Below are 26,879 nucleotides of genomic sequence, written 5' to 3' on the forward strand. Positions count from 1 at the left end.
AGTTCTCAGATCAGTGGCTATGATTTGCTAGGAACCACAAGTGAGACAGACAAAAATTCAAACGTGGTTTCAAAGCACCAGCCCTTGCTTGGGAAGGCAAAAGTGCAAAGCCTGGGCTCCTTGCAAGCTGAAGAACGCAGAATCCATTCAGCCATCACAACTGAGGCAGGATGATGCATGCCTCCAATCTCTCACCCACAGAACAGCTCCTAATGCACTTGTGCAGAGCTGGCGTTAGTCCTGCCCCAGTGGGACAGGAGCTCTCTCCTACATCTGGCTGAAAGCTCCCATTATGCCTGCCTCCTTCCTCCTTCCTAAGATGGCAAATCCTGCAGAACATGCATGCCTGATGAGAAGTGCTGAGGAACAGTCACCTCCAAGGACAGTGCTGGCAGCACTGCAGCTGGGGACACCACGCGGCCAAAGATCTCCTTTGAGGAATATGGGCACCACAGGACTGCAAGATCACTTTTTGTACCTAAAACCCAGGCTCAGGTAAGAAAGAGCTGATATCTGCCCCACCAGCCATCCCAAACACCCCCCCACCAACACAGAGCAGGGCTGAGATGCCAGGATGCAGCAGAGCCAACCACACAGCCACGGAACCAGCATGTTCCAGGGACAGAGCCACTGGCAGCAGCTTTGCTCAGAGCTGCATTAAAATGCATGAGCTGTGCTAGCCCTAATGATGAGCAGAGCTGTCAACGAAGAACTTGTCCCAGCTAATTATCTCTAATGAGGGCAGAATGTCAGGGTCCCTGGAGGAGCTGGGCAGCAGCTTCCCGCTCGGCTCAGTTGCAGGAGAGGGAGAAGTTAAGCAAATGTCATTGTGTTGGCCTAGCTAAGAAATCATTAATTAGGCAAATGTGACCTTCTGTGCAAGTTTGTTCTTGGGAACCTGGACTTGCCAGAGCTGGGATGTGCAAGCAGGCTGGAAACATCCCAGCTTCTGCCACCCAAGCTGTCCCCTGCAGTGCTGAGCCTCCTGCTCAAACGCAGTGCAGCCAGGGCCTGCATAGCCATGCCACACTCATCTGTTGGTTCAGATACAGGCTGAGATGGATCCAACACAATTCCAGGTCGTCCTTTCAGGGCACAATCTTCTCTCCTCTGCAGAACAGAACTGGGGACTGATCTAAGATGCACCACAGCTACATCCTGCAGTCCCTGCCACACACTAACGACCAGTGAATATCGGAGAAAAGTTTACTGATATTCTCAAGACGCATAATATTTCATTTTATACCAGGATCAAACTAAACAGCAATCAACTACTTGCACAGGCAGAACCACCACATCAAGTCAGTCTTACAAAAATGCTTTTAGAGACCAGAGGACAGAAAACCTTTCCTCAGCCAACAAGGACAACTCCTCAGTGGAATTCAGGCTGCTGTAATCAGATGTTGATAACTGCAACATGCTCCCTGGCACGCTCATCGCACTGCTTCTTCCACACGTGTGGCTCACACAGAAGGCTCTCAAAACCCTGCAGCTTCATCTGTAGCAGGGAGTTCTGCTCTATGCATTTCTTTCCTTCTCCTTCTCAAGTGCCTGTTGTTTCAGTTGGTTGACGAGCTCCTCAGCATATACCTTGAAGAGTGGGACGGGGTCCTGCAACAAAGAGGAGATTAAGCTACTTTGAAAGCCTGAGCAGCAGCTGGTCTAAGATGAATGCCAGGAAGGTGCCCAACTGCACCAACCCTACTTTCACACGTGCTATCAAACTGTGCATCGCTTATCCAGTCTGCAGCCTGACAAGGGCAACAGAAAGCAGCCTGGGAAGTACCAGTTATAGGAGCAGGAAGAAAGAACACCCACAGTACTTCATCTGCGATCTCTGATGTTGGTGAGATTCATGAATGCCTCATTCAAGACAAGGGCCTTTGCCCCTGCATGCAGTTGGGTCCAGAGAGCCAGTGCTGTAGGAGTGCTGATGGTTACAACCAGTGCAAGATGGGCTGGGTTTGTTCAGTACATGAACAAAGCAACTCGCTATGCTACTCCTCTACCTACACCAGCTGTTCAGCTCTGTAAAGTGGCCTCAAAGATCACAGGCACCTGTGTGGGACATTCCTCAGCTTTTCTAGTTTTGCCCATCCATGCGAATCAGCAGCAGCTCCCAGGGGCCCCTTTCCTTCTCAAACCACCTGCCTCCCTTCTCCTGTTACCCCAGGTCAGGGCTGCTCTGAAGCATGTCAAAAGAACACGCTCTTTGAAGAAGCTGGAGCCCTACACAGTGCAGGGCCCAGCACCCTCAACAGGAGGAAACAGGTCTTGGGGAAATGTCACCAAGAGACCCCAGCCCAGCCCAGCCAGGCCCGCGCCTCAGCAGCAATCTGGTGTGCTCTCCTTGACATGCTGCTTCTAACAGAGCTGCTGTCACCAAAGGTCACAAAACCGAGTCAGCCCTGAACGTGCATCCAAGTTGTATTATAGAACAGAGCCAAAGGCAAAAATGTTTGCGTTGACAGGAAGAGAATCATCCCCACTACACATCCATCCCCTGACTGGAGGATAAGATCTTGCAAAGGATTTGAACACCATCTTTTGAGCTCCCAGATTTAACTGGGCTCAAACAGCTGCTCAGGAATTTTGGAGTGCTACTTCTTTGACAAGAAGCTCTCAGGATGCTCAGATCAACTGCATGTGCAGCCCAATGCAGCTAAAATACCTCTGTGCTTGCAGGACAACACTGCCTCAGAAACTCACCTTTTTTTCTAGCATCCTCTGCTTTTCTATTGCTTCTTCTAAACTCAAGCCAACCCATTCAGCTTCCTCTTCTGGAATCACAAATTCCTGCAATAAAAACAGATGCTAGAGTGTCTTCCAGGTGAGTAACATGCAAATCCCCTCCAGGCCCACTCACACAAATGACCCAGTAGGAACATTACCACAGATAAGCCTGAAACACTGTTCCCCTGCTCATTCCACTTCCTGCAGCCAAAGCCCTCTTCCCTTTTCTTCTTTTCCCTTTGCAAGCAAATACATCATCATGTAAACTGCTCTGCTTCTCTTCTGAACAGTACCTGCTTCTCAGCACAATCCTACAGACTGTGGAAACCAGTGCTGTTTCTATGCCAGTGCCCATCATCACACAAAGTGAAGCAACGGCACCCAGGCAGACAGGGATCCCTGCCAAATTCCTGCCTGCTGTAGGCAGTGTGTGCTCCTACCAGCGCTTAGTGCTGGTTCACACCAAAAAGAGATGTTTGTCTTGCTAACTGGTCAGTAAGAAAACTACAGCAACCCACAGGGAGATAAGAAACAGCTGGCAAAGATGTTTAGATCTTCTGCAGCCATGCTTATCACCATGAACAGAGAAGAATGAGCTCGTTTGCACTGCAACACAGTGAACAACACAGCACCAGTGGGGATAAACAGGAGACAGCACTGCAGCACCAGAACAGGGACTGCAAGCAGCAGAGCCAGGACCACGGGCCCAATACACACCCGGTACTTGTTATAAATCGCCTCCCTCTTGGCCGGGTCATCAGGATGCAGCTTGGGATCCCTCCGTGCCAGTCGCAGCAGCATCGTTCGCTTCAAATCCATTCCCAACTTCGAGCACATATCTGCTTTTGGGGTCTGGGGAGAGAAAATAAATTACACTGACAGACACAGCACAGGGGCTACAGAACACACAAGCGTGTCAGAGCGGGCAGAGCTGGCTGTGTGCCTGCAGGTCCCCAGGACAGGCACACGGGAGAGGAGTCCCTCAGCCACCCCCAGAGCCCAGCAGGTGCAGCTCTCGGTCCAGGGGCACAGAGGGCAGTCAGGGCAGACACGGGGCCTTGCCTTCAGGATGTAGAAGTCGAAGCCGTAGGCCTGGTCGATGAGGTCCAGCGTGCGCATGGTGACGGTGATGGTGAGCTTGGCGTCCAGGATCTCGCTGTAAAACTGCCGCTCGAACAGCTGCGGCTTCCAGATCTTCGGCACCCGCGCGGAGAGCTGCGGACAGGCGGACGGGCGGTCAGAGCCGAGCCGAGCCCAGCGGGCAGCCCGAGGGCGGGGAGGAAGGGCGGCCTCACCTTATCATTGTTCGCGTAGCGGAAGCCACGGATCCAGCCCTCGCCGCCCCAGAGCCCCTCGTCAGCGGCGCGCGGCAGGAACACGGGCACCGGCACGTCCTGCACGCGCTCCCGCTCCCCGGTGCGCGGGTTCCTCCGGTACCGCACGCCCAGCGGCCGCCAGTGCACGGGCGTGGGCTGCGTGTCGTCGTTCAGCTGCGCCAGGAAGTGCGCGGGCAGCCGAGCGCAAATCCCTTCCTGCAGCCGCAGCTTCGGCCACAGCCGCGGCGGGACCTTGTGCAGCGGCATCGCCGCTACCTTCCGCTTCCGGTTCCAGCGGCACTCGCGATCGGAAGTGGAGGGTGGGGCGGCTTTCCATTGGCTGGCTGGACAGCGCTGACAGGGACGGGCCGACGGTGGCCGGCGAGGGTCGATCCGCGACCGCGTTCGTTCGCCGTTCCTCCCACCCCCTCCAGTACTCAGACGCCCCGCACACAGTAAGAGCGCGATTCGAGCTTGCCCTCAAATACCATTACGTTTATTAAATTATAAAATCAGAAGCTTTAAAATTTACCGTATAAAATAATCACAGGTATGAACAGCGAAGGAAGAAAAAAAAACAAAAAACAAAACCCACAAAACCAACAACCCAAAAAAACCGACATCGGATTTCCTCCGACTTGACCCGAAATCAAGAAGGTAAAAGCCCTCCCGGCCAACGCGGCTCCAGCTCCGCACGCAGCGCGGTGCCGCACCACGGGCTGGAGGAGGATTATTGCTTCAGTCGGGCGGCGCAGCACGGCCGGGCGCGAGGCTGCGGGCACCCGGTGCGCACGGGGCGTGGACGGAACGCGCAGGGAAGGGGACCGGAGCCTTGTGTGTGTTAGTGAAACAGTGGGATGGGGGGTGGCCCTGAGCACCTGCAGGCAGGCGCTGCGGAAGGCTGCATCGCCGCAGTCGCCGCACGGCTGAGGTTGGAGGCACCGCGGGGTCGCTCTGGCACAGCGCTGCCCCAGCAGAGCCGCCCAGAGCAGGGCGCAGCTCCAAGGAGGAGACCCCGCAGCCTCTGGGCAGCCTGCGCCAGGGCTCCGGCACCGCACGGCACGGCAGCGCTGCCCGCTGGGCGGGGGGAATTGCTGTGCTCCGGGTTGTGCCCAGAGCCGTCGCTGAGAGGAGCCCGGCTGCGTCCTCTTTGTGCCCCCTCTTCGGGTATTTACGGGCAGGGATGAGATCCCCTGAGCCTGCCCCAGCTGCACAGCCCCAGCTCTCATCCTCTCCTCCTAGGAGAGGTGCTGCAGTCCTTTCGGCCTCTTGGTGGCTTGTCACTCTCCAGTACACCCAGAGCACTGCTGCACTGGGAGACCCAGAACTGGATGCCACACTCCAGGCACAACCTCATCAATGCTGAGCAGAGGGCAATGATCGTTTCTCTGCACCTGCTGGTGCTACTCGCCTGATGAAGCCAAGAACTGTCAGCTTTCTTAGTGGCATGGACACACTGCTGACTGCTGTTCAACCCCCTGTCCACCAGGACCCCCAGGGGCCTTTCCAGCTGGGCACCCCCAGCATGTGCTGGTGCCTGGGGCTGTTCCTTCCCTGGTGCAAAGGCTGGATTAACAGGCAGATTAATTAGGCGAAGACTGGACAATTGCAAGAAGTTAAAGTGCAGAGCTGAGCAGAATGCTGGCTGCTATTGAAAGCAAAGAAATAAATGTTTCCTATGAACTTGGAAGTGTTATCCTTTGTTACTAGCTCTTTCCTTCCCAAAGGATAGCTGGCTTTGCAGATCAGTTCTGAGCAGTACGCACACCAGACAGGAGCAACGCAGTGTGAACCTTCACCTTCCCCAATTAGAAAGATTAAATACCACACACGTGGTGTTTGATCCCAGAGTGGGAGGATATGCACCAATTACTGGGGCCACAGGTGTCTAGAAATTAGTCAGCTTGCAGAGAGCCAGACCACAGGCTGCAACAAAAACACACAGCATCTTCACTATCTTGACTCTAGCATAGAAAGGAGTCCTAATGTGCAGTCCTAAGCTGTTCTCCCTCAGCCATCCTCCATGGCTGGAATAAACAGGCAGGGAACCATGTATTTGAGCCCTTATCTATATAATAAGGATGGGCAAAGACTACTTTCCTAATTGCCAATTCTGTTTCTGGTCTTGCTTTCTTACATCTGAGTGCCCTCCAGTAAGGCTAAGGTGAGACAGATGAACCCAAAGTGACTAAAGCTACCTTGGGAGTTCATGGAGGTGGCCCTTGGAGGGACTGAGACACTGCCAATGGCCTGAGAGCAGCTGTGACTGCAGCACTCTCAGCCTCTCAGCCCAACTGGCCAAGCTCAGGGGTGGCACAGCTCCAACGTGATGCTGTGTGCGAGCACAGGAAAGGTGCTGAGTGCAGCACACATTCAAAGCACACGTTAACAAACCTGCCATAAGACCATACTGTGCTCAGATGACTGCAGGACTGAAGCATGCTTTCAAACTGGAGCTGCTCTAGACCCTGAGTTCCAGCTCAGCACAGGTTGACCCCAACACAGATACAGAGTGAACTCTTGCTGTCCAAAGGTGCAGGAACTGGGAGTAGTGTAACTATTTTAACTTGCAAGTGAAGTGCCACAGCCCACCACCAACCACACTGAGTCCTGAGAGACACTGCCACCTATGTTAGCTGGGCAGAGCTGCTGCACCCACAAAAGAAAGGAAGACAGTAAATGCCTGAACATGAAGAGAGGAAGGGGAACTGTAGAGTAGCCTAGCTCCTTCCAGATGTACTAAAAGGGGCAAAACAAACCTCAGACTAAACTCGCACTGCTATGTGTTTCACAGTTCTGAGGCAGACGCTTCTGATGCTCTTGCATATGCCCACAATTTTTTCACATTTTTGGCAAGTCTGATCCTGAAGTTAGGGCCCAAGTTCAGGTCTTGTTCATCCCCTCCAGAATCAGGACTAGGTAAGAGCAGCATCACCTGAGAGGCACCATCTAGAGAGGGGCTCTAGACTCACATAGCATACAGCAACCAAGGACCCAGGGCATGCTAAGATCAGCTCCCTCCCTTTTAGCACCAAGAGCACTCAAAAGCATCTACCTCTAGGTCAGGGGCAGAAGAAGTCTGTTCTTCTCTTGACAAAGCAAATTTTGATTGCAGGATAGCAAGGGAAATCTCTGTCCCACAGACCTCTGCTAAGAGAGTGAATGCAGGGAAGAGTCCTGCAGCCTCTGGCTCCAGGGCAGCACGGGCTGAACCGAAGCCTTATTGATACAGTAGAGAGGGAAGATGGGTTGGCAATTTCCCCCAGGGCCATGGGGGAGGTGGTGGGCAGATTACTCCTTGATTTGGAACCACGAAGAGCCTGCCCCATCCCAGCAGAAAAGCGGAGGGGGCCTCAAACCTGCCTTCACAAGACAAGCCCACCGTCTTCATCTTTAAATCCAGTCTAGATATCTGTGCTGCCCCAGACAGTGAACGAGCACGTAAGATAGGCCAGTGCACTACAGAGGGGCAGCCCAGGCTGGCCTGGCAAAGAGCAACCTTACCAGCCCTTCACCTCTGGGACATGGAGCCAAGCAGTTCAGGTGACAGCGTAGAGCTCCTCACGGTCATTCTGGCAGATCTGGTAGCGACATGTGAGCTTCTGTGACCAGGCCCAGGGCTTCTTATGCTTGTCCCGAGGTGGAAGCAGGAAAGCAACACTGCCAGCCACCAGCACGTGCCAGATGCTGTGAGTGTAGTAATAGTTCTCATTGGTTTCCATGAACGCATATACTGAGATGGCGATGAAAGCCAAGGTGATCCCTGGGAGGAGGTAGAAAACCCATCGCTTCCACGAGGAGGGGTAGCAGTGCCTGCGCTTCACTCCGTGGTAAACCTGGAGGTGTGAAAGCACAGAATGTTTCACAGCAAGAGATACAGCTCTGGAAAAATTCAGTCTCCCTCCATCTTGGGCTCATGTGCAAGACCCCGCATCCAGATGTGGCACCAAAACCCAGCAGGCAGAGGGCAATGCTGATACCACAGCTCCCATCCAGGGCATAGGCAACAACCAACCATTCTGACATGACACTCTGGCCACCAGTGCGATCCGAAGTGGAGCTGCAGCTGCAGGGACCCATAAGCAGGGGATATTGGAAGGATGGGAGGTAAATTCCTTGCCCTGCACTCTGTCCACTAGGGTGTTTCAAGAAAATCAGGTCTGTGTTTGATGGGTTGGCATTTTCTCTGCCACCATTTTCTCTGGAGAGGATCAAAGGGCAGCAGGTTATCTGGCTGTCATTACTTACCCATGCTGAGATCATGATGATGAGGGCAAACAGGCAGGGACCCATCATGTTCCACACCCCTCTGCGATCCAGCTGCAGGGACATGGCGATTAGCAGTGACCCCAGGACAAAAAGAACCTATGAATGAGAGAACACCACTAACATCAGCAGCTTATCCTCTGCTGCTGCATGGCTGGCCATGCCAAAGGCCTAAGACAGGGAGAATTTTACTGCCTGGTTGGCCCAGTCCTGCGTGCGTGCACGATTCAGGAGCACTGCCTTTAGAAGGAGAAACTAGAGGATCCACAAATCTTTCACCTCAGCTCCTTCAGGGCCCAGTACCTACAAACAAGCATCCAGGTTCACAATGCAATGTCCTAGGATAAAACAACACTGGGTTAAAAATTAGAGTGGCACTGGATCACAGTCTTGTTACCTAGACGGGCTACCTAGGGAACCTAGCAAGCAGCAGAGGAGCTGCAGGAGCTGCTGCAGTGCTGTGTTACCGAAGTGTTGCCACAAGAGGGCACAGCATGGCCACCTGCGGCCGCGCCTGGCCCTGCAGCGCAGGAGTACCCACAATGAAATCCTGCACTCACGTATTTCAGAATTTTCTTCACCCGGGACATGCACAGAATCGTCACCCAGATGGACACCACAGAGCCCAAGAAGTCACAGTACTGCAGTGTGTCGTAGTCCATAATGCACATCACTGCGATGCCTGGCTGGTCACATGCATGGTAGAACTGGAAGAAAAGGAAAGGCTAACATGAATCCAGCACCACCACACGGCTTTATGTAAAGAAGCAGAAGAATGGTAGCCAGGATCCCACCTGGCAGCATCTCCAGGAAGCTCCACTAAACCAGCACAGCATTGCAGAAGGCAGCTGGAGAGCAGCCATCAATCCGTACCCTCCCAGCGTTGTGCTGGGTTCCCACTTCAGCTCCCTGGAGTCTGCTCCTAAATGGGAGCACCTGCAGCGTGGGTGGAACAACCCAGTGCCAATAACTCTTCATCCAAGCTCTGAAGGGGCGGGACACAACCATGGAGGTGCATGTCCAATGATCCTAGAAGGATCTTGAGGAGCTCCAGGATGGACTGCTCCACCAAAGCCTTCAGTCCGATGCAGCAAGCATTGGACTCAATGCTCCCCAAATTCCTGATGCTAAGGGGGAACTGGCAGAGGGCCTGAGACAAGTTAATCCCTACCGTGGAGAAGAACATGGTGTAGGTGTAGACAGAGGCCTCCACCAGGTAGTACCGATAAACAGCAACCGCTATGGCTGGCAGGAACATTAGGTTACTCAGCGTGAGCAGGAGGGTGGCCAGGTTCTGTGCACCAACAGACTGGGCCTTGGTATCGTCTGTGCAGCTCCACCCGCTCCAACCTGCAGAGCAGAGAGGCCTGTGTGGATCTCATGCCCCACCCTGTACTCCTGCAGAATGCAGCAGGAGCCTGGAAGACCTCAGAAGAAGGTGTTCTCACCCCAGAAATACCCCGAGCCTTGTCTCCACTGCCCTAGAAGGCGGCACGTCAGGAGGAGGAAGGACAGACAGCTGTGCCCCTCTGGGAGCCCATCAGACACCCAGCATCTGGGGCAGCTCGCAAACAGACTGCTGTTTCACTGAGGACCCCAACAGTGTTTACACTAAGCAGCTGACTTGTTTGGATGTTTGCAATTGCTGTCTAACGTGCTCTGCTGCAGCAGCCCTGCTTGCTAATATGCTCAGTTAGCCACTTTAATTTTTTTAATTTTCTTTTTATTCAAGATTAGGATGCCCATGCCCTCCTTTTGGAGAAAGGTCAGTCACAGGGCAACCTGGGCACATGCAGGCACTCTGCAGTCATCAAGAAGAGTTAAGAGTAGAATCCATGCCATTACAGTGCCACGAGAAACAAACCCAGCAGCTGTGTCCCCTTCCCCCTGCTGTCCCTGCAGAGCCCACAGGAGGCTGCTCTCTTTCAGTTTATTTCTGGGTCATGAAAATTCAGCTGGGGCATTTTGCTCCAAGTGACTCAGCAGAAAGCTGTCCTCAGCCTGATTCCTCATTTCCCCTGGGGTGCTGTATGCTTCCCAGAACATGGCACGCTTTGAGGAAATTAGGATGTCATTCTCTGTCACAATCCAAGCCTAGCAGCAGAACTGCAGAAGACAGCAAGGGCGTCCTGGATCAGGTCCAAAGCAACAGTGAACCACATTTCACCTTGCCCTTCTGCTAAGAACAGATACAAGGATCCATCCAGGCACAGAACAGCTATCATCTTCCCTTAGCTAGTGACTCCTGCCCAGTTCTCTCATCTCATTATAATTAGCAGCTGACACAAATGTGCCTCCTCCAGGGGCACCTCTGAGCATAAGGGTTGGCTTGCATCGTGGCTCTTGGCATGAGACAGAGCACCGCAGCAAATCACAGAGATTGCCAGCCTGTCTCATCACATCCTGTACCAGGACACTACGTAATAAACTGCCCTGAGAGACGTAGGCTCTGATGCTGACACTTTCAGGCAGCCCTGCCAGCATCTTGATCTCTTTGGGGATGCTCAGAAGCACCTCTCAAGGCCATTGGGGACTCAAAGCTGGAAGTAAAACTATCATTCAGCTGAAAGTTGTCTTCAGCCTGATTTACTGTTCCCCATGTGGCGCTTCCCAGAATCTGACACTCCTCAGGGAAATCAGGACACTGCCCACAGAGGGCATCACTGGTACAGTGATTTTACACTTTTACATTTTTACAGATGATACAGTCACTTTGGGCAGGCACTGTGATTCCAGGTTGTTTGTGACAGCTGTGACAGTCCTGGCTCTGCTATTTAAACAACAACATGAAAGAATGTGGCCTTCCCTTGGGGGAAGATAGCAAGGCCTCATAGGAAAGGGCACTCACCAGCTTTACAGCTGCAGCCAGCATAGAGGTAGCCGTGTCTTCTCAGGAGGCTGCACTGTCCATACGGCCCACAGTCATTGAAGCAGGGGGTGAGGTATGCTATCACAGTCACTTTGGCTTCTGCGGTGTTACATTCACTGCAATGAAAACAGGCTGTTGGTACCCTGGCCATTCTGGGCACCCTTGTGCCACAGGAATACTCTGCTTGAGGGCTTCTGAAAGTTCCTGGCCTCACTGTGCCCTGCCATCAGGCTGCTCCCACTCACATGAGCTCTCTCTTATTTCAGCAGAGGGACCCTCACACCACAGCCAGCTGTGGATCTGCTTCATCGCTCCCAAGAGGAAAGGCTCCTTCTCTACTCAGACTACCAACCCATGTACAGGCAGGCCTCAACTCTTCCACAGACTGCTATAACAGTCTCAGATTCTCATGACCGGTCCTCAGACCCATCGATTTCCAGCACCATTCTACAGAGCGTGCTTGGCTCCTTACACAGATGAATCACAGGAACACAAAATGCTTGACTATGAGAGCAACTGCGTGCATTTCAAAGACCCCTTGAGGAAGTAACAGCATTCTGATTTACAACACTGCTCTCTCCAATTTATCACCTCAACACGCATCTGGGAAAGCTCATCCAAGCAGACTCTGCCACCCACATGCAGTCAGCGTGAGACACAGCAGGTCACACCAGACAAGCTGCTTGAGGGCTTATCAGAGAGCAGCACTGCCACTCACCTCTCTCCTTCCTCTCTGTAGCCACTGCCTTACTGCTACCACATGTATTGAGCCTGCAGCAGAAGGCAGGACAGTGGGAGGCATTTTGTTTTGTTTATGTGAGACAAGGGCAGCAAGACCAGGAGGTACAGTGCTTTGCCTCAGCTTCAAGGCTGGATAACACACCAGACTCACCTCTGGCCCTTCGGGCAGATGAGCTGTAAGGAAAGGAACCAGTCATCTGTCTGTGGGTACAGGACAATCAGCATTGCTTCCGCAGAGGACGTGCTCAGACTCAGAGGGTAGCCCTGGAAGAAAGCTTGAAGAGAAGAGACTGCTGTGATATGCCAGAACTTGGGGAGAAGGGCCAGCAGCAATCCTCGGCTGAGACCAGCTGCACAGAAATCTGATATTCCTACTGCTCCTTACTCCCATCCTCACAGAACACTGGGGTGTTGAAAGAACCTGCCTGGGCAGCACAAGGCACATGGAACAGCCTGTTTGCTTTCCTCTGGGAAGGCCTCATTGTGGCCTTCCAATATTTGAAAGGAGCATATGAACAGGAGGGAGAATGGCTGCTTACATGGGTGGACAGTGATAGGACAAGGGGAAATGGTTTTAAACCGAGACAGGGGAGGTTTAGGGTAGATATTAGGGGGAAGTTTTCCACATGGAGGGTGGTGAGGCACTGGAACAGGTTGACCAAGGAGGCTGTGGATGCCCCATCCCTGCAGGCATTCAAGGCCAGGCTGGATGTGGCTCTGGGCAGCCTGGGCTGCTGGTTGGCGACCTGCACACAGCAGGGGGTTGGAGCTGGATGAGCATTGTGGTTCTTTTCAACACAGGGCATTCTATGATATGATTCTATGATTCTAGTTCTACAATGCAAAGTTCAGCTTCTCTGCATACCAGTAAGGTCCTGACTAGCCCTAAACCTGCTAAGAAGGCTGCAAGAGACTCAGTTGCTAACCACAGTTATGGTATAATTGATGAAGCCTGGCTCCTGGTTCCAGACTAGCATCTGCACTCTTATACTTCAGGGCATTTGCCAGAACTGAGTGATGACAGCCTTAGGAGGGCTTGGACCAAAATAATCTGCCTCAAAACATCACACAAAGGATTTGAGTCAGTTAGCACCTCCTAAAAGCAAAGGTCTAAAAGCTTAGTCCTGAGATTCTGTAGCTGAGCTGGTGGTGATTGTCAGTGGCTCTCATACCTGTGCTGCAGTTCTGCGTGGTATTGAGAGACAGCACCGGCGAAGCAGCACTCACACATGCAACCACAGTGGCATTGGCCTGGCTCAGCGACGTCTGTGCAAACAGAAAAATACCCCAATCAGAGCACCTCAGTGCCACCCCCACAACCTATTGATCTCTCATGCTGCTCACAATCTATGGGAGCAGCAGATGATAGTAAAACCTGCTGATCAAAGTCATCCGTCAATTCCCCAGCTCTTTCTGGGCCAACCTGCATTCACCTCTCCCTGCCCTGTCACTGCATTGTATTTTTTTGCTGAAAGGTACAGAGAAAATGTTTCCCAGGGAGACTGCATGGCTGGAAATGCCTCCCAGATGGAATATTTACACCAGCATATCACTTCAGCACAAATTCACGGTGGTAGAAATAGGAGGCAGATGCACATCAGGGCTGAGCTGTGCTCCAGCTCTCAGGAGGGCATTAACTAGCCTTTGCAACAAGCTTCCTGCACACACTTTCAGAGAACTAATTTCTAAGTGCCAACAAAGGAGTCTGGGAATCAGTGACTCAGATAGGAAATCCCTGGGTTTCCCTATCAGTCTGCTCTCCTGGCAGCAATGCTCAAGGCTTCCGTGGAGGAGATGAAAAGCAGCTGCATCTCCATTTCCTCCACCACCACGTTCCAGTGAGGAGGGGTATTTGAATTGGAACTGGCAAGCAGTAAACGATGTAAATATCAAAAACAGGACAAGAGTGCTTTGCAACATCAAGAAAGAAAGGAAAATAGTCTCACTGGTACCTACAACCTCTCAAATTTACCCAGGAGCTGGAAGAGGGACAAGGACTGCAAAGAGAAGACAATCACATGAAGAAGCCTACTGCACCTTGTTAAGCAGGAGATTCACCACAAGGGAACCCCCGCTATCCATGCCACTGTTCAAGTTGAGAAGGAGGAGGGTTGGGGAGATGGAGCACACGGCTACGCTGGGACCATTCAACAGCCTGTACCGCACAGACACCACGTCCAGGTCCTCACGAACAACAGGCTGACTTTGGAGGCAGAAGCCCCTCTGCTCAGAAGTGTTGCGCAAAGCCATTCCTGTAGATGGAGTGGGACTCCCAGCCTGGCTCTGGTTTAGGCTGCTGAAGTTAAGGAATGAACTGGTACTTCCCGGTCTACAATCTGCTAAGCAGAAAAAGGAAGAGGAATCAGCACAGTCAGGACTAGCAGCTCAACAGGGCCCCGGTAACTTCAGACCTTCATGTTATAGCACACACTGCGGGGTATTTCAGCTGGTTCAAGCACTTCAGAATTTGCTACAGACCCTGAAAGGCACCATCTTTGCCAGGGAGACCCTAGAATCCAAATGTGGGACACTGACAAAAGCCAGACAAACGGTACAGCGGGTGACAATATTCTGGAGCTGCTGAGAAACAGCTGGGAAGCAGAGGAACTAGAGAAGGGATAATAGATGCTATCATAACACATCAGTGTACCCAGCAGACAGGGAATATTCACTAGGCATTGACTGAGCACAGCATTTCACTGTCCCAAAACCAGAGGCTGCAAAAAAGGCTCTAGCTGTTTCTCAGCCCTAGGCATGCAAGGCTAGGCGAAAGAGATAAGCTAACTCAACACCAGCTACAGGCACAAAACACCAAGTTACAGTGACTGGAGCCAAACACAACAGTTAGATTTCACTGCTGGAGCCTACCCGTAGTTCCCAGAGACTTTAATGCCCCTCTCACACCTCAGCTGCCAGTGCCAGGCCCTAGTCAAAGAATTCTTTAAAAAACGCATCTAGTTGCTGAGCTCCAAGGTTCCAACCCCCAAACTGGGATCACTGTCATGTTACAGGACAACACAAAGGTGCCTACGACAGCCACAGGACCTTGTGACCTCCTGAGGCACGTGGAATTGTGACATGCCATTACAACCCAAATTACCCTAAGTAAACCTCCATGAGATGGATTTCTGTCTGAAGCCTGTTTGTGGCCAATAAACAGTCAACACACCAATGGAGGCCAGTGTAATTTCGAGCAGATGCACTCCCTGCCAGATTTTAAACTAGACACTGCTTTCTCAAGCATAACAGACACAAAATTCTCTCTAGTCTCTCCCCCACGTAGCTAGAGAAAATGGAAGCTCACCTGTGAAAGAAGCCAGCATCTCCAGTGACACACTGGCATTGGCAGTACCAAGACTCTCCACCATGATCTGCAACCACTTCTCCCAAGGGAGTGAATCCAGGCTTACGCTGCAGCTCACATTCCCTGTGCAAGTGATGATCCTCTGGAAGGACTGTGGCAGTGTGATGGAGCCCAGCACTACCCGCACAGCGCATGCTTTCCGCTCACTTGTCACGCAGCTTCGAAGCTCAAACCACATTCTGGCAGTGTACTTGGGAACAAAAACCCTGCAGGAAGAGGAACCAGCAACTTGCACAATTTGTACTCTGAACAAAGGGCAGCCACAGCCCACCACAGAGTCCCAGTGGCTTTGTGACAAGAACTAGAATTGCCCTGATTTGCACTGTGAATGTCATTCTGAGGACAGGGGTCTCTAGGAGCTAACAAATTCCCATAGCCAAATCTTTAAGTCCACCTGCAAAGAGTCAGAGAAGGGCCCCCACGTGCGGTGCCCATACAGACCTCATCACCCTGCCACATGGAGCTGGTTAAAGGGCCTCGAGTTTCAATCCAGAATGGAAACAACAGTGGCTTACCCTAAGCAGCACCAGTGAGAAATCTGATCCTCCCACCTACAGCCCCAAGTGTTTCCAGCCGCTGCTCTCACTCACTTGACATGCAGTGGCTTAGCAGGTGAGACGATGGTTTGTGGCATGGCAACACCAGGCTCCAGAACAGGCATATCAGTGAGTCTAAGCACAAACATATCTGCCTGAAACATATAGGTGCATGGAGTGGAGAAACCCTGCAGGAGGGGAGAGCAGACCGGTCAGATGTGGCAAGACACACTGGACAGAGTATGCTGGCTGTACGAGATGTTCATCAGAGCCCTTACCTTCACTTCAATTCTGCCAGCGGCCTCAGGGAGATGTGCAGCAATGAACCAGTCTCCTGCAGCAGGGGTAGTGATGTTCACAAAGGTGGTGTTTTGCACAGTGCTGCTCAGAGTGATGCTGATGTTATAGGAGGGACGGACGGTTGCGTTTGCAGGAAAATGAGTGCCCAGTGGATTAATGACAGGAGGGGCTCCATAGCGAAAGTGCCTTCAAGAGAAACCAGAATCCAAATAAATGAAGGGATGTAAATACACACACAAGATACACTGGAACACGAACTCATGAATAGACACCCAGGTTGGTCTGAGATCAGAGAGGGTGCAGGCTAGAAATAACCCACATTTTAAGTGGAGCACAGAGCCATCATCTTCATTCAGTGAGGACTGGCTGGCATTACCTTATCTTGGACTTATTCAGAGATTGATTTAACTTGGCTGCTTATTAAGATAAGGATTTACATCATTCCATCAAGCCTGAAAGCACATTTCCGTAACACTTACTTAGGTAAAGCCCCCATACAAAACTGCTTTTTCTTTTTTTTTTTTTTAAATAACCATCAGCAAATTCCCTGTATAGCCAGCTAGGCTAAACCATCAATTAAGAGCTTTCTTTTTATAGCTAAGATCTGCATCTTCCCTATTTCCTCCCCTAAGGAGGGCAGACAGATTAAAACACACTCACCAAGGAAGATCTTTGTGACTGACTTCAGAACACAAGTGCTTTTGCTTTCAAGATAAGTATCTCAAAATTGGAAATACCAGACAAGTAGGCAGCTATGTAATACAGGAGGCTTTTATTTAACCTTTCTGGGATGCAGAAAGCACAGCTGCTTTGGATCCTCTCAAGCCCTTTGCAGTTCTGCCACATCCTCTGGTAACATGCACAGGATCCAACAGGTACAGAAAGGTCCAGGAACACCTTTGTTTCTGAAGAGCAACAACAGCCTCACTGTGAAGCTCTTTCCACTGTTTCTAAGGGCTCTCTAAGACACTGCATTTGATAGCTCCTTGATCCACTGGTAAGATGAAATGCTCCAACAGGTTAAAAACCACAGATGCAGTGCTAGTATAACATTAAGAAATGATGCTTGCTCCAACTGGTGAACGAATTCACAGCCTCCTGCAAACAAACAACTCTAATCGTGAGTGACAAGGACAAAGGAAAGATAAGAAAGACTGCATGTGCACACACTGGTGAGGGGACATACATACACTGTGACCTCCATGCTGGTGCACTCAGGTTCTTTCCCCCTGGATGCCTGCAGGAGCCAGCGTAGCAGCACGGTATCTTCTGGCACGTGGAAGTGGAAGACCTTGGCGTTCCCATACCAGCTGTAGAAGGACAGCCTCTGTGCACTCTGTGAGAAATACTCAGAGACGAACAGGGAGCCTGAAAGGGAGAGAGCACAGCAGCTGCTGGGGTAGCTGGGAGCAGGCTGCACTGCTACAGACACCCATGGGAGCACACAAGAATTCTAAGGCCACTGGAGAGGAGCCCTTGTGTCCTTGATTTCTCAGCTCAGTTCCAACAGACATTTACTTGGTGATTTACTGAGGTCCCAAGGAATGAGATGTGACCGAGTAGCAACAGCTGCACAGATCCACTGCAAAACTGTCACAGCCAGAGAACACTAGAAGAGCCTTAGCCAGCTCCACAAAACGTGGTGTAAAGATGACAGCAAGAGCTGTGCCTGGATCTGTTTCTGCTGAGCACTTGCGCTCACTGGCTAAGACACGTTCTGTACAACACACTGCCTCCCTGTACCATGCACTACAATGAAAATCCACTCGCTGCAAACACAACTTTGCTCTCAAAGATAAACCTTAGAGACATTCCTACCTGGAAGCAAGGCTGCCGGAATAGCGACAGCAGCCCCAGCGTAAGGACTGTGCAAAAGGACAACAGTGAAAAGTGCCGTAGGACTAACTAGAGCCTTCATCCATCCCTCTGCCCAGGTGTGCCTACAGATCGCTCCCAGGCTGCAGATCATTCCACACACAGAACTACACTGCTGTCACTGTCAGCAAGAAATCAACCAGACCACAATCAGGGATAGAGAAGAAACGTAATATCAGGATTGGGTACAGGGCAAAACCGTACTAGGAATGGAGCCAAGGTCATTTTGTCTGCCAGCAAATGAGGTTCTTCCCAGTCAGCAAGATGAAGAATTTGCCTTCATATCTCTACCCAGCCCTCCCTGATGCTCCTTTTCTACTCTGGAATTCTGTGAAATGGAGAGAAACTGTGGTAGCTCTCAGACTCAGAAGAACCATTTGATCAGAAAATAAAGCAGCAAGTGTTGTGTAGCTTGTCTTCAGCTCATGCTGCTCAGGGTCATGTGGAAACACGCAGGACACAGCTGAGTTTCAGTGAAGTGCCAGAAAAAGTGGAAAAAAGCACTCCTCAGGCAAGAGCAGAACCTTGGGTTGTACTTCGTGCCAAGAGGAAACTAATCCGAGCAGGAAATACGATTCATGCCCCAGAGCAGGATGCATGCTGACCTGAACACACGGCACTGCAAAGAGACAGGAATAGTCATAATGGGTTTAATTTCTTGGCAAATTACCAAGCTAAAGCCTCCAGGCACATTGCAATCCCAACTGAGAAAGGAGGAAACAGGAAAGCAAGAAATACCAGCCACACAGCTTTCACTGCTGTCAAAGAATAAGTCAACAGGAGGATTTACTCTCCAAGGAAAAGGGTGCTAGCAGAACACCACAGCCACTGGCTGCCCCAGCTGATGTCCTGCATCAGAGCCCACCCAGGGCCACACGAGGGTACCTGAGTGAGCTGCACCCCAGCACAGGGCAGCACAAACTCCTCACAGAGCAAAGCACAGCACACGGGCAGTCCTTGCAGGGTTGGTCATTCTCTGGGCCAGTAAAGAGCAGATATCACTGAAGGGAACCTTCAAGCAAATGCAGATGTGATGCCAGTGCAGTGTATGGGCTCCTACAGACAAGAGTGGAGGCAGGAAATCAGCTGTGCTCTCCTACAAACCCCGTCTTATTTCATGCATAGGAGCTACAGAAGAGAGAAGCCTTTAATCAGCAGCTTTTTTGCACCCAGTGGCACTCTGCATACACACAGCGTATTCATTTCTGGACGTCCATGGTGACATTTGGGTGCCAGCACAAGCCAAGGGTAGACAAAGAGAGCAGTAAAGCCTGGACAGCCGTGGTCCTGCCCAAAGGTCACCCTGGACAGCCTGATCGGGGATGAACTGTTCTGCCAGCACCCAACAAAACCTGCTTCAGCTCTCCAGCCACGCTCTGCATGGCCAACAGCACCCATCAGCAGCTCCTCACCTTCAAAGGGCCATAGAAGCAGAAGAATAACTTACGAGGCTTTTTAGAGAGGAGTAGAGGGCTGGCAGGCTGCAAAATGAAGAAGTCAAACGTGGGTCATATTAAGGATGGGTCAGTTATACTCACTGAGGTGAGCAGCAGTTACAGCCCAAGGGAATGGCACAGACCCAGGCACAGCAGCGTGGACAAAGTTCAAAGGCACAGTTCTGCTTGGAGAGAACCTACCAGGGCTCCACTCACAGGCTCTGCTATGCTGGGCATCCAGGAAACAAGATGAATTGATTCCCGCTTCACCCTCAGCCTGGGTTGAGAAGGAAATGCTACATGCAGATAAAACAGATTATTAGTAGAGAAAAGCCAGAAAGACAGGTCATGTGCGAGTGAGGCATGTGCTCCTGCTGCCTGTTTGCATTGAGCGTGCATTCGAATACTGCTGTGCTCTGTATGTGCCTGCTTCTACCCTGTTCTGCACACTCTTCAGAAGCACAGCAACACCTGGGGAGTCAGACCTGACCGTCCAGAAATGCTCACAGCTCTTTGAACTGAACAAGGCAGTTGTGAAACCCCTGTGGGAAAGGATGGAAACAACATAATCTGACACTGAACAACAGCTTCCTTCTAAAAGTTTCAAACAGATGATGCAAAAAGCAGAAAAGATTTTAAGAAAACAAACAAAACATGAGGAGAATCACAGATGCACAGAGGAGACACATTCTTTGAATTTCTGAATAAAGAACCACCTGCGACAGCTTGGATTTGTTCATCCAAAGATTATCTCACTCTACTTCCAGACATGTTAACTGCTGGTTTCAGAGCTCCCCATGAAAAGGACAAGGTCCCAGTTTCGGAGCAGATGCAAGCATCTCTCTGGGGCTTCAGAAGAGCCAGCACTTCACAAGCCAGCAGGCTCAACCCTGTGCAGAGCTTAGGTCAAGCAGCAGTTCCAAAGGGACACAGAGTGCAAGAAAACCCTCAGTACAGCAACACAAACTGTACTCAGCTACATCAATCTGCCTCAAGACAAGAGATGGCTGTGGCAGGTTTTTTCATGCTGTTTATAACGTAACCCATGTCAAAACCCCATCTTTATCTATCCCAGGACTCTACTCCTCTCAGGAGGACCAGATCCTTAACAGCTCTCAGACCCAATGTGGCATTCCCCTGATCTGGCAGGATGACGTGGATATCACACCTTGAAGACAGGGAAGGTTCCTGAGGGCAGGGAACCCACCGAGCAGGATGCCAGAGCAGGGCTGGCCTGGGGCAAAGCAACATCTCACCCTGGCGCCAGCAGCTCCCCGAGCAGGCTATTTGAAGCACAGCATGATAACCACTCTCAGCAGCTGATAACCACAGTTACATACACCTACCTCCACATCAGGGTGAAGAGAGCAAACAACTACACTTCTCCAGCACCACAATCAGCTGCTGGCTCTCCACTGGACAAGGCACAGCCCTTGAGAAGCACAGGTCCCCAGCAGAGCCCCTGCCACGCACACAGCCCCAAAGAGCAGCCCCTGCACCTCCAAAACCACTGCACCTGCTTCCAGCCCACTCGGAGCCTGCTTCTGCCCATCCACCCCAACACATCACCTGTGAAACAGAATAACCACCACACACAGAGGGGAAAATCTTAAGAGTCATAGGATGGCTTGGGTTGGAGAGGACCTTGAAGGATCATCTAGTTCCAACCCCTGTGCTGTGGGCTGGCTGCCCCTCACCAGATCAGGCTGTGCAGGGACCAGTGCCTGGTCCTCTGTGCATCCCAGGATGGTGCACCCACAGCTGTCTGGACAGCAGTGCCAGGGCCTCAGCACCTCTAAGTAAAGAATTTCTTCCTAAAATCTCACCTAAATCTCCGCCCTTTCAGTTTAAAGCCATTCTCCTATCACTATCAAGCCATGTAAAGTCAGTCCCTCTCTTGCTTACAAGCTCTCCTCAAGCACTGGGAGGCCACACTGAGGTCTCCCTGCAGCCTTCTCACCTCCGGGCAGAACAAACCCAGTTCTCAGCCTGTCTCCATAGGAGAGATGCTGCAGCCCATCGATCCACCCAGGCTTGATCCCCAGTGTCTCCAGGAGGAACCAGCCTGCCCCAGAAGGTGCACAGCACTGCTCTGCTGAACACAGACGACAATTCATACAGCATAAAGCTCAGCAGCTCCCAGCAGCTCCCGGCTCCGAGCTCAGGGATCTCAGCAGCCCTCACACTGTACTCCACACAGCTTTCTGCCCACTGTGAACTAAGGCTCGGCCCTGCCGGACCTTCAGCGTGCCCCGAGGCCCATCCATCACACACATCCCAGCCGTGTCCCGCTGCCTGCACAGCCCGAGCTTCATCCTGCCCCAAGTGCCACACGCAGACCGCGTCCGCACCAGCGGGGCTCCCGGACCTCCTTGCCGCGATGCCCCAATTAAACTTCGCCCTCTCCTCGTGCCACGATGCGGCCGCAGAGGGATGCGAGGATCCATGGCCGGCGGCCTAGGGCTGGAGGCGGCGCGGCGGGGACCCAAACCGACCTTCGTGGCCGCGATCCTGGACAGGCATCGCCGACCCCGCGTCTCCCGGACGGACGGCTCCGGCCGGCCCCCCCAGCACGCACTTACCGGCGCCGGTGCGGTTGCCGCGCCCCGCGGGCAGCGCCAGGAGCTGCAGCAGCGGCAGCAGCAGGCGCAGCGCCGGGCCGGCTCCCCGCGCCATGGCCGCCCGCGCTATCCCGGCATCGCCGCCCGCCGCCCGCCCCACAGCGCCATCGCCGCCGCCGCCGCTGCCGCCGCCGCCTCCCGCTTCCGCCGCCGCCGCCCCGCCCCGCTCCGCCCCCGGGACGGCTGGAGCTCAGCCGGTGCGCGGTGTTTCGCTGGCGGCTGGGAGGTCCGGGCCGTCAGGGAGCGCCGGGATGTGTCTGGGAGCGGTCCTCGTGGTGGGACGGCGCTCGGGATGAGCTTTGGGGAGTCCTGGAGCCCTGACTGCGCCCCAGGGCCCGCGGGTAACCCGGGGATCCCACGGACGCAGAGCTCACGCGGTCCTGGCGCGTCCCCCCGGCACCCTGGCGGCTCCCGAGACCCCAGGAGGGTGACGTGGGACGGGCTCACAGCCTCGGCATTGCTCCGAGCCTCTCCCGGAGTCCTCGAATGCTGCCCGCTCCCTGGTGCGGCCGCACGCGGGCCCGATGCTGGCTCACCTCCGGCCGCCCTCCCTGCGCTGCCCGGGGCTCGCAGCGGCGGCTGATCCTGTCCTGCTCCTCTGCCCCGGCAACGGCAAAGCTGGGCAAACAAAGGGCTCGCAGCTCGCCAACATCTTCGGGTGCTGGGACGTGGCAAACCGCCCCCCCCACCCTGTGACAGCTCTGCCTCTGTACCTCAGAGCCCCTGCAGTGACACCGGGAAGTACACATCGCTCACAGTAATTGTTGCCCCAGCCGCTGTGTGCTCAGGGAACGGGTTGCTCACCTCCTGCCAGTAACCTGTGTGTACCAAGGCTGAAAAAATCCCCTTTCCCCTCAGGCTCACCCTGGCTCAATCGCACCTCAGAGCCTGTGCGCTCCTGAGGTCAGCGGCATCTTTTGTAGCCCATCCTGCACAGAGGAATTGTCCCATTGTCACAAGTAGGGTTGGCCTTCAAAGCGAGGACACGATCTCACTTTTGTTCTGCCTCAAAGAGAACGTCAAGAATTCCCGAGAATGTTTTTTTTTTTTGTTTAATGAACCAACAGAAATTCTTTATCTTCCTTGTTTACCATTAAAACCCCTGCAAATCTCATGCATGGGCTACATCTGCAGTTTGCTAATTGGTGTGGGTAAGAGTCTACTGGGGGTTTCACTGGAGTTTGTGATGATTTTTGCCGTGTTCTTCCCAGGCAGATAACCCAGCAGCAGTGATATCTGTGCTGCAAACATCCCCATCTGAAGGTATGATCTGGAAAAATAAGTAATGGTGACCTGTCCAAATTCAGTCCATGGAGCTTTAACAATGCTGACCCATGAATTTTGGTAAATACACTTCTACTATTAAAAAAAAGACACTCAGCTGTTGAAGGAGGCATAAAATCTTCCTGACTAAGCAGCTGCACATTTTGTTGTAGTGCTTTCCATAAATCCATTGCTGGGCTCCTCCTGGCCATAAGCAGAGAGCACAGAGCTGGCACAGCCTGCTCCCATAGCCCTGTTTGTCTGGTTCTGGTACAAACAGTCAAAAAAACAGAGCTGGGTGGGAAACCCTATTCTCCATCCCCCTCCAGCTACAGCCTGGCTGTGTTATGTCTGCCTTGCAGCTCGTTGCCTAAGTGAAATCACAGTGATACAGGATCTAGAAAGAAAGATTATAATGAAGAGCTGCATCTCAGGCACATGGATCAAAAACCTGAGAGCTGTATACTTCAACTCAAGATGGAAATATCAGACTTTGTTCCTTCATTACAGGAGAGTGGTGAAAGGCTTTCCATTGTAGTGTATGGTTAATATGATCCAGCAGTGTCTCAGGTCTTTTCTCATTCATCAAATTCATTGCAGGTTTGCCTTTCTTGTTCTGCCCTGGGAGCCCCACCTATGGCTGGCCAGGCACTGGTTGGCTCCTAGCATGGCTGTGCAGTTCTGGCCTCTAAATCTATGGACACAGTGCATGCAGGGAGAGTCCTAAGTTCAACTGAGAGTCTGAGAGCAAGTGAGATGGACATGGGGCAGCTGCAGTATGATGATGGTCTGGGAAGACTGAGGTTTGTCAGGAGAGGGCACAGAAAGGGCCTACTTTACTCAGTCATAAGGGCAATGTGGATCTGGTGCTCACTGGATTCTGCAGTACTGGAATTAGAGGCCATCGATGAGTCCAGTAGATTGGTTTGAAACAGATAAAAGGGACTTCATGTGAGGCAGGGAGGGAGAATGAGCTTCTGGAACCTGCTGCCACAGGAGGCTGTAGAAACAAATGGGGTCAGCAGGTTTATAAAGGGATGAGCAAATTCATGAACAACAGGTCAACGAACAGATGCTGAAGGCAACGTGCGGGAACTTATTCTCTGAAATCATTTACTGCTGCTGCAGGTGTTGGAGGAGCACAACCTAAAATGGCGAGGCTTCTGTGCTCTCCCCAATGCCATCTCCTATTGCTGAGCACAGCACTGAGTGAGATGATCCAACCATCAGATCCAGCAGAGCTTGTGTTCTTTGTATCAACATCCCTAAGCACATTCAGATCATCTCAGGTGGCTGGTGTGTGGTAGGAAGGTAGGCGACTGGCAGGGAGAAGTGTCTGCATTTCCATTCCGTATTGAGAATCGGATCAATCCTTAGTGGACAACGTCCAGCAGGCCTGGCACAAAAGGTTTCTTCATTGAAAAGGGTTACCGGTGGTACAGTCACAGTGGAAACCTGGCTGGATCTGATGACCAAAACACACATGGTCAGCCACACAAACAAAGTGGGGAAAAACTGTGAGGGAGCTGTGGTAAATTTCTGCTGTTTGGTTGATGAATGGCTCCCATGCAGCAGTGACAGCCTGGAGGAGGAATCTGTGGCCAATGTCAAACTACTGCAGGTCTGTTCCACCTCCTGTCAGCTGTAAAACCCGAGGCCTGGGTTCTGCCATGGGTATCTCCAGCAGCAAGGGGTTCAGCGTGCTTCATGCCTTCTTGGTCAAAGGGAACTCACGGAATGGGATTTGGACAGGTCAGCTTGGAGGGTGATGAGCAAAAAGTTTTCCTAAGATATTGTTTATGGCATTAAACTTTTTGTGGTGGCAACAAAGCACAGACAGTGTTTAAGTTCTGATAAGGCTTATTTTTATCATCCCTGTTCTCTCTACAGACTCATGCAGCTGATGCTTGATGTGGCTGCTCCACTGGGAGCAGTCTCTGCTTTCAGGAAAGGAAGGAGAGAAAATACTTTAAGTCCTCCATCAAAACTGACATTATGGTGAAGGAATACTGAGCACACAGGGACATGACAAAAGACCAAGACGAAAAATCACAAGAGTCTTAAAGCCTAAAAAGAAAATATCCCCTGAGGAAGGTGTTGACGCAGCAGGGACAGGAAAAGCACTCACAGAAGAGAGAAAATAGAGTCAGCCTTCACTAAAATGTCATTTTTGATAAGGGACTTAACACTTAAGGAAGGTAGATAGGTCCTGAAAAGAGTGGATTAAAGTATAGTGCAATCATTTCAGTGTTTCCAGACTGCCTGAAAAAAATTCCCCTTTACCTCAGCGACTGATTGAAGCCATTTCACTCCATCAGAATCTTTGAGAAATGGTGGAGGGTGACGGCATTGCAGAAGAAGACAATAAGGTCTATTCTTATTAGCAGGGCAAAAAGTGGAAACCAGGGAACTATAAGGCAGTCAACTTCAATTCACAACTAACAGTGGGACATTTAATCGAAGTAAGAGATGAGTAATAAGCATTGCTACTGCCAAGAATGAATCATTTCAGATGAGTCTGTTTTCCTTCTGTGACAGATTCCAGTTCTTGGTTCAACATCATTATTCACTGTTCCTTCATCAATAACTTATGTGTTGTAATAGAGAATACACTTATTAAAATCTCGGATGGGTCTGAGCTGGAAGGGCTGTGAGCAACCCGAAGCATTGGGTTAAAAATGGTTTGGATGTATCGGAGAGAGCAGTTGAATATGGAAAGGCTGGCATTTAGGAAGGAAAAACTGTCAAAACCTAAGGCAAACAAGCTGCTTAGACAGGATTTTTTCAGCAAAAGACCTATAGGTTGCTATTTTTTTTTGCTATCAGCCTACTGAATGCCAATGTCAGATGAAAACATAGAAGAACCTTTTGTAAACATGTAATGTTCTCCCTCATCTCTCTAGCAAGAAGATCTCTCAACTGGTATATTGCAGTTGGCTTTCAGGAAGAAAATTCTGTGTTTTCCCACTGCTTCTTTGCTAACTGAGGAAGTACATTTTGAATGGGAAATTCTTGCTAAACTCCTCTAAGATGCTTGCCTTCTTCCACAAGTACATATCACTGTGTCCCTTTCCAGGAAGCATTCTCTCCATTGCCAGCTGTATCCTGGGCTGCATCAGGGGGGTGGGGGTGGCAGCAGGACGGGGAGGGGACTGTCCCCTTCTCCTCTGCCCTCTGAGCCCCCACTGCAGTGCTGCATCCTCGGGCCCAGCGCAGGAAGGATATGGAGATGTTGGAGCGTGACCAGAGGAGACCATGAGGATGGGGCTGGAGCACCTCTGCTGTGAAGAAGGGTTGACAGAGCTGACTTGTTCACCCTGGAGAAGGGTCCAGCAAGATCTCATTGCTGCCTTCCAGTACATAAAGGGAGCAGATGAACAGAAGAGAGATCGACTTTTTACACAGGTAGATAGTGATGGGACAAGAGGGAATGGTTTTAAACTAAACGAGGAGAGATTTAGGTGAGATGTGAGGAGGAAATCTTTCACTTAGAGGGCGGTGAGGCTCTGGCACTGCTGCCCGGAGCTGTGAGTGCCCATCCCTGGATGTGCCCAAGGCC

At 51.7% G+C, this 26,879-nt stretch overlaps 2 protein-coding genes across 2 annotated transcripts; both read right to left on the bottom strand.

Annotated features, from left to right (window-relative positions):
* Positions 1–1,188: 1,188 nt before the first annotated feature.
* On the bottom strand, positions 1,189–4,339 carry MRPL28 (mitochondrial ribosomal protein L28). Its single transcript, XM_042827811.1, has 5 exons — positions 4,029–4,339; positions 3,796–3,948; positions 3,451–3,585; positions 2,710–2,796; positions 1,189–1,611 (listed from the first exon to the last, which is right to left on the bottom strand). Exons 1-5 carry the CDS (start codon positions 4,314–4,316, stop codon positions 1,519–1,521), a joined length of 756 nt encoding a protein of 251 aa, XP_042683745.1. The 5' UTR covers positions 4,317–4,339; the 3' UTR covers positions 1,189–1,518.
* Positions 4,340–4,523: 184 nt separating this feature from the next.
* On the bottom strand, positions 4,524–22,112 carry PGAP6 (post-glycosylphosphatidylinositol attachment to proteins 6). Its single transcript, XM_042828168.1, has 13 exons — positions 22,019–22,112; positions 17,316–17,493; positions 16,104–16,311; positions 15,880–16,013; positions 15,230–15,495; positions 13,963–14,264; positions 13,098–13,191; positions 12,077–12,200; positions 11,164–11,300; positions 9,487–9,665; positions 8,876–9,022; positions 8,298–8,414; positions 4,524–7,885 (listed from the first exon to the last, which is right to left on the bottom strand). The coding sequence occupies exons 1-13, from the start codon at positions 22,110–22,112 to the stop codon at positions 7,589–7,591; spliced, it is 2,277 nt and encodes a 758-aa protein (XP_042684102.1). The 3' UTR covers positions 4,524–7,588.
* Positions 22,113–26,879: the final 4,767 nt, after the last annotated feature.

This window comes from Centrocercus urophasianus, unplaced genomic scaffold (assembly GCF_019232065.1).
Source record: "Centrocercus urophasianus isolate 14NV4802_14NV808 unplaced genomic scaffold, USGS_Curo_1.0 seq_29, whole genome shotgun sequence".
Classification (NCBI taxonomy): domain Eukaryota; kingdom Metazoa; phylum Chordata; class Aves; order Galliformes; family Phasianidae; genus Centrocercus; species Centrocercus urophasianus.